This window comes from Borostomias antarcticus, assembly GCF_949987555.1.
Source record: "Borostomias antarcticus genome assembly, chromosome: 10".
Taxonomy (NCBI): domain Eukaryota; kingdom Metazoa; phylum Chordata; class Actinopteri; order Stomiiformes; family Stomiidae; genus Borostomias; species Borostomias antarcticus.
In genome coordinates this window covers 7,674,423-7,681,922 of record NC_140243.1, presented here as the reverse complement: position 1 = coordinate 7,681,922, position 7,500 = coordinate 7,674,423, and the positions used below count along the sequence as shown (strand labels likewise).

The 7,500-nt window shown below is 52.2% G+C and overlaps 1 protein-coding gene across 1 annotated transcript in view; it reads left to right on the top strand.

Moving 5' to 3' along the window:
* Positions 1-796: 796 nt before the first annotated feature.
* sned1 (sushi, nidogen and EGF-like domains 1) overlaps positions 797-7,500 on the top strand; it is a gene marked incomplete at both ends in the record, with an annotated part of 24,325 nt that continues 17,621 nt past the window's right edge. The window contains 3 exons of the mRNA XM_084443931.1: positions 797-1,027; positions 6,796-7,083; positions 7,213-7,353. Of these exons, the coding sequence (XP_084300057.1) occupies positions 797-1,027; positions 6,796-7,083; positions 7,213-7,353 (660 nt within the window). The remainder of the gene's footprint in view (positions 1,028-6,795; positions 7,084-7,212; positions 7,354-7,500) is intronic.

Here is a 7,500-nt window from a genome sequence, read left to right as displayed (position 1 = left end):
CACAGAGAGAGCAGGAGCATTCCCTGCCTGTGTAGCTAACATGTTCTGCTGTGTTTCTAGGTAGCTGTACTCAGCAAGGGTTAAGAGGAGAGGGGAAAGCCTTGTCAGAGTTTCTTTAAAGCAGCCCTTTGATTATCATAGCTCCGCCCAGTGGCTATCCAGTTACTGGCCTCTCCTCAGCTATTGGCTGGCTGGACCTAATTATGCAAGGTAGTGAATCCCTGGGGGGGTGGGGCCGGAGCTGAAAGAACTCCTTTGGCAGGCAGAATAGAGCTTTTATTGAGGATATTTCTAAGCTAACCATCAGGGACCAAATCGCTGGATTGTAAAAAAAAAAAAAAAAAAAAAAAAACTTAGCCGAATCACTCTGCTCCCCTTTTTTTTCACTCTTTCCCTCATTTCATTTCTGTGAGACGGAGCGCAGCTTACACAGCACTCAGCAGCACACAGAATGCAAGGAATCTATCTCACTGTCTCAGACAAGCGGCCCAACTAGCAGGCGCAGGACAAGCTCAGAGGGAGAGGGAGGCAGAGACAGAGAGAGACAGAGAGGCAGAAAGAGAGACACAGAGAGAGAGAGAAAGAGAGAGAGGGGCAGGAGGACAGAAGACAACCGAGAGAGAGAGAGAGCTGCTGTGTGAGAGGTAGAGAGCTAGTAGAGAGGTGGAGGGTACACTGTCCTGTCTTGTCCTGCTGCTGCTGCTGCCTCAAGTGCCCGGACGCCCCCCCCCCCCCCTCCCTGCTGTGCACCGTGCCCCAGCGCCGCCGCCGCCTCCATCCCTGGCTGGCCGAGGTCATGGGGATGGTACCGGGAGCCCGGCCGCCCGGCCGCCTCTGCCTGTGCGCCCTGCTGCTGTCCCTGGCCCTGCCGCCCGGCGCGGAGCCCGCCGTGCCCCTGGAGGACTTCTACCCCTTCGGCCGGGACGAGGGGGACTCCCAGACCGTGGAGCAGGACGACGGGGGCTCGGGGCTGGTGGAGATCTCGGTGGCGTTCCCTTTCTTCGGCGACCGGCACACGGGACTCTACGTGAGTAAAGAGCGCGCGGCTCGAACACGAGAGAATGTGCTCATTCATTCACGCAGGGACCAGGTGCCCTTGATGAGATGCGTGTGTGTGTGTGTGTATGTGTGTGTGAGACAAAGACAGAAAGAGAACGAGAGAGCCTGCGTTGGCTTGCAAGGGAAAGCTGACATGGTGTGGGTTGTACTGTACAGTATAAGAACCACAGGGATGATGAGTTTGTGTACACTGCCAGATATGAGAAAATCTTGTGTGTACTGTGTGTGTGTGGGAGAGCGAGAGAGAGAGGTGTGTGTGTGTATGTGTGTTTGTGTGTGAGGGAGAGCGAGAGAGAGAGGTGTGTGTGTTTGTGTGTGAGGGAGAGAGAGCGTGAGAGAGAGAGAGTATGTGAGTGCGTGTGTGCATAACTTCAAGTGTAGAATAACATGCTTACCCCCTGTGGCTGGAATCATAATCTTGACTTTCCCATCACTTTCCATCTGTTTTCTCTGCAATTCTAGGACTTTCACGTGAGCATACATACGGAGAGAGAGAGAGACAGAGAGAGACACAGAGACCGAGATCGGGGGGTACCTTGTCTGAACAAGTGATAAGCTAGCTGCTGTAAGTCTACAGAGAGCCGCGGAAGAAAAGTGACAGTTCGTGTTCTTATCCGTGCATCTGTGAGCAGCTCTGTTAGAGAGAGGCACGTTTTGGGAAGCGGGGGGGGGGGGCGGTATGTGTGTGCAGGACGGAGCGAGGGATCGTGGGAGGAAGCTGCACGGCTTGACAGGGATTTTCGCGCGCCGCACTGCTCACCCGCTTTGATCTGGCTCTGTCATGTACGTGGTTCGGATCCAGAACCCCCTTTAAATCAACACCACCTGTTGAGGCTGTGCATTGGCGTTGCACTCTCCGAATGCCCCTGTCCTGTCCTCCCCTCTCCTCCCCTCCTCCCTAGCCCCCCCCCCCTTCTCCTGTCTTTGAACAGGAAAAGCCGAGATACCATGGCAACAATGGGTAAGGCCAAAGGTCATCGTTCTAATCTAAGCGTCATGCCGGGGAGAGAGTGAGGTCACTGTCCCAATGCGGTGACAGACACACACGCACACACAAACACACACACACGCACACACAAACACATGCCGCCACTTAACACAGACAGGATCGTGGCATTCCTCCTGAGCCTTGCCAGCTTCATATCCACTCCAACAATAGATTATGTTCTCAAAAGCCACGATCTCCCATATATCTATCCGGGGCTGCAGTTAAGAGGAGCGCTTGTTTAAAGGGGCGTGCGTCGCAAGGAGTCTCAGCCCGTCAGTCATCTTCCCATGCCCTGGAAGTCAAATGGGAAATATGCAGCAGACGAGATAAGGCAAGTCACAGGTCGCTCTGTCTGTTGATCTTGGGTTAGATTATTAGGGTAACGTAAGGATCTGAGGATCGTATATGGACTGGGGCGTGTCGAATAAGATGAGGCGCAAACACGTCTGTTTGATGCCGGTGTAACCGAGTTGAATTGGTTCAACCCGCTCCTCAGGGCAAATACCGCCCACCCGCGCCATCTAATTGCTAGACGTTCGGCGGCATAGCCGGTTAAAACGGTATTTATGTAAGGTGTTTATGTGCATTGGCAAGCCACAGATCCCGAGATCGAACCCAGCGTGGGCAGGTGAGGGAGGACGCGATACTGACAGGCCGTGCAGTGACCTCAGCAGTGTTGCTTGCTTAGAACAGGTGAGTCTTCGATGGACACTGAGGGGCAAATTCAAATGGATGATTTTTCCTATGAGCACATTCCAGGCCTCAGGGCCAAACTATTTTAAGGAGGTTCTTCTGTGTTGTTTAATGGCATTATCTGATTCCCTGAAGCAATATATGTTAAACATAACATGCTTAACCTGCTGCTGCCAAAGCCAGCAAGCCTTAACCCTTGCATTCCCTCAGTTGTGAAAGACTGCAAGGGGAAAAGACAGTCCTCTGAGCAGTGCAGGGAAGGGGGATATGAGGACTTGCACGTTGTTAGTGTTCACATTAACCCTAGCCTATCCCGCTAGCCCACAAGACCCAGCATTATCCCTAGTCCCAGTCCTCTCCAGCCTAGCCCCAGCCCTAATCCACTAGCTCTAGCCACAATTCACTAGCCCCAGCACCATCCCTAGCCCACTAACCATATCCACTAGCCCCAGCTCTTAACCTTACTAACCCTAACATAACTCTAGCCCCAGCTTCTAGCCAGCTCTATCCCCCAGTCTCTAACTCACTATCCCCAGCTACTAGCCCTAACCCTAACCCCAGCACCAGCCACTAGTCCTAACCCTGGCTCTATCCCCAGCCACTAGCCCTAGCACTGCCCTAACCCTAGCCCACTATCCCTATCCTGTGCTCTAGCCCATTAACCCCAGCCACTAGCCCTTACCCTACAGCTCTACCCTAGCCCAGCTCTAGTCCACCATCCCCAGCCTGCACTCTAGCCCGCTAAGCCCCAGCTCTAGCCAAGCAGTCCTAGCCCTCTCTCCTGGTAACTGAAGTTGTCCCTTTTGTTTTGTGTCTGGGAGTTTTCACGTTACTCTGGGACCTCTGCTCCTCCCCACCCCCACCCCTCCACCCCGGTCCTCCTCCCTCCTCCCCCGCCTCAGATAACATGGAGGGGGTCTTCCCTCCGGACCGGTCCAGCTGCTCCATCTGAGAGCGCACCGATCCCTTTAACAGAACACAGATGCATCTGCAGAGCGTCTTAGGGGCTGAAAGCAACGCAACCCTGGGATCAACTAATCTTACGGATGGCTCGCGTAAAAGTGCGTGCAGGAGGACATCCAAGGTTAAGGGGGGAGAACAACACGGCCATGAGAGAGCAGGGTGATTAAGAGCGGATAGGCGATTGATTAACAGTGATTGATGAGCTTTGCCGTAGAGCTCTGGGGTTGTGCTGTATAAGGACTACATCATAGAGCCGTATGGTATAGTATGTAAATACTCCAGGCATTGTGGGCCTGCGCTATACGCACTTAGATGAAGCAACATGTTGTTATCTACTTACAGAGAGCGAGGTGGGTGTTGCTGGTAATTTGAAAATCAGCCATTAGAGAGAGGCACAAACTGACTCGGTGGGGATCCTGTCAAGGACGCGTATCCCTGCTTCTCACAGCCTGAACATCTGCTAGTGTTCATCCCAAAGAGCAGCAACACTTTGAGTTTGCGCAACCCCATCCTCTGGAAAATAAAAATAATATGTTTAAGTAGCTCAATGCAGCATATAGCTTATTGTGTATGTGCTTGTGCAAGTTCTGTTCAGTACACAGAGTGCGTGTGCTTTTGATGCGTGTGTGTTTGTATTTGTGCTAGTGTGTGTGCTCTTGAGTGAGTGAGTGTGTATTTGTGCTAGTGTGTGTGCTCTTGAGTGAGTGAGTGTGTGTGTGTGTGTGTGTGTGTGTGTGTGTGTGAGTGTGTGTGTGAGTGTGTGTAGGGGGGAGAACAAGAGCTGGATTGAAGTTGGCCTACCATTCCCTTTATTGATAAAGCAGCAAAATATTAGATGCAGTGGGCTTTTGAATGGCATACATTGAATCATAGTCAATGAACCCCCCCCCCCCCCCCCCCCCCAACACACACGATGCTAGTGCCTAACTTTATATGGTGCCATCACCACACATCATAGTAAACAGCAAAACTCTTCAAAGATCGATGTGGATGAAGGTTATAGGGGCCAAGTGCACAGGCTGTAGACACCTTCCTGGGTTTCATCAAGCAACTGGAATGGGTGACTGTGAAACCTCCCCTCTGACAAGGAAAGGCTAATGTTTTCCCGAGCTGATCCCCGGGCACCTTCTTCATTTAGTGCTTTGCCTTGGCCTCACTTTTCCCAGATGAAAGTTTATTTTAGTCTATAAATTACTTGGCTCTAAAGAAAACCACCCAAGGAAAACCCTGGATATATCCGGCAAAGAATTCCCAAAAAATAACAAGGGTGTTGTAGAGTGAAGTTGCACTAGAAAGGCAGAGGAGAGAGAGAGAAAGAGAGAGAGAGTGGGAGAGAGAGAGGGGAGGGGGGGCGCTTCTTAAGAGCTTTCTTGCTGTCCCATCTACCTGACCTGTGACAAGCCGTCTGCCAACTTCAAAGACTTCCCTCCCTGTGTGGATACCTTGTTCTGTAAATCATCTAGCAATACAGATCAAGAGCCTTGATCAGATTACCTTAATTCATTTTAAGGCTTTGATTATGATGATGATTATGTCAAATTACACTATCCTGTGTTTTTGCTCCTTACAGCACAAGCGCCTGTTTAACATTTTCCAGATTGAATGAGGCGCCTAAATACATTCCGCTATCCGAGAATAATCGCTATTTAGTGTTCAGCACGATTTCCTTCACTAATTTCGCAGGAAGATGGAGTGACTTCCAGACCTCCGCCACGGGGCTCTAATGAGTGGCCGTGTGAAGGTTGTTGATGCCAACCTGAGCCAACCTCTCCCCTGCCATCTCTGCACCCTGTCCCGCTCTCCTCGGTAAGGTTGACGGCAGTATCGGATGTCGCTCCCGTTGACCCGCGCTCCTGCAGTCTTGTTTCCCCACGTCGCCCACGTCCTCGCCGCACCACACTGATGCCGAGGGGAAGACTGCGGTCGGCCAATTAACTGAGCCCCCGTGCCGAGCCAAACAAAACTTCCTCTGCTGTTTTTACAACGAGGTCCTCCAAATTATGGTTTCCATACGCACGGGGAAGCAGAGCCCCATCCGTCTGACGTTGCTTTGTCACCGGCACATGCCACTGGCCCGGCGTGGCGGAAAGGCAAAGTTCACACGGGCGATTAGCAGAAACAGGATAGGAGGCTCGGTGGGCAGAATATTCCGCTCTGCACCTGCAGAAGATAAGCAGAAACAGGACTATGAATGAACGCCTTTCAGACGGACACCCGGGCCTGTAGTAGGGCGGAGAGTTTTTTCCGCCCTGCTGAGCTCTGAAGTTATTTTCTCATGGACCCTGGTAGAGGATGTGTACAGTGTGGTTAAGAAGTTGGTCCATTCACTCAAACATCACTGTCTAGGGGTAGGGTTTGAGTTAACCCTAACCATACATTCCACTCCAATGCCATAATTGACTTGCAAAACATCTTTATGAGAGGAGCTTACCTACTGTAACAGGTAGTAGGTCGCTCTGTCTTTCCAGGAAGTGGAGGAGGACCTGCCATACAGTCATGCTGACTGTGCACTTCCCAGAGGCGCTTCAGTAAACAGTGTCATGGGCCAGTCAAAAAAGGATGGGGTCAGGGTCTCTTGGCGAAGGTTTGAGGATTTTTAAAGACGGTTTCAAGACCTTCCTGGGTTGGTGGCTAAGGACCTGGGGCAGGTGTGTGTGTGTGTGTGTGTGTGTTTGTTAGGAGCAGTGACCAGGTTTTCTCAGCTGCTGCGCTGCCATCTATCAGAACAAAGACACACTGTCTGTTTCATACATGGGAAGTGCATACATCCGCTTTGGAAGCCTCCCCTGCCCAGTGCTGCTGTTAGCTCCACCCTGTCAACAGGCCTATAACCTACACACTGGCCCCAGACCAGGCCCACCTTGCCCCCCCCCACAGAAGGCTGTGCTTGTCCAACCTCACTAAAACTTAAACTCAATAGGGTTCCTTTTAAACCAGTATCAGTTTATTTGAATTTTTGACATGAATGTCATGTGAGAGTTTATATTCTGGTTTGGTCGGTTGGTCAAATCAACTCTGTGGTTGAGAGGAGCCAGATGAGGACGGGTTCACCTTATTTTCCTAACGTTCTCTGCTGCCCCCCCCCCTCCCAGGTGAACAACAATGGCTTGGTGTCGTTCCTGAGGGAGGTGTCACAGTTCACGCCGGTGGCGTTCCCCATCGCAGGGGACCGCCGGGTGGTGGCTCCGTTCTGGGCCGACGTGGATAACCGGCGCGCGGGGAAGGTCTTCTACCGGGAGAGCAAGGACCCGTCCCTCCTGCAGAGGGCCGCCAGCGACGTCCGCAGATACTTCTCAGAATTCCCAGAGTTCACGGCGACCTGGATCCTCGTCTCCACGTGGCATCAAGTCACCTTCTTCGGAGGGAGCCCCTTCACACCAGTAAGACTTGTCGTCTCGCTACAACTACATCGCTAAGTGTTACCGCAAGTCAAAGGTGAAAGTGAGCTTTGTGGTTATCGGAGCTGTAAGAGAACCCTATAACCCCTAACCCCGTTGACCCCTGCGCAGGTGAATACCTTCCAGGTGGTGCTCATCACCGACGGAGAGCTGTCCTTCACCATCTTCCAGTACCATGTCATCACCTGGACCACAGGCATGCACGCCAGCAGCGGGGGAGACCTGGCGGGGCTGGGGGGCATCGCTGCACAGGTAGGATCACCAAGATGTTCTCGGACAAGACCTCCAGGCTGAGATCAGTGTGTCAGTCCGGTAGCCTCAGGTACAGAGTCCAAACCGATCTGCAGCTCTGAGGACTAGGATTAATCCTCACATGGGCTGAGGCCTCTTAAAAACCTG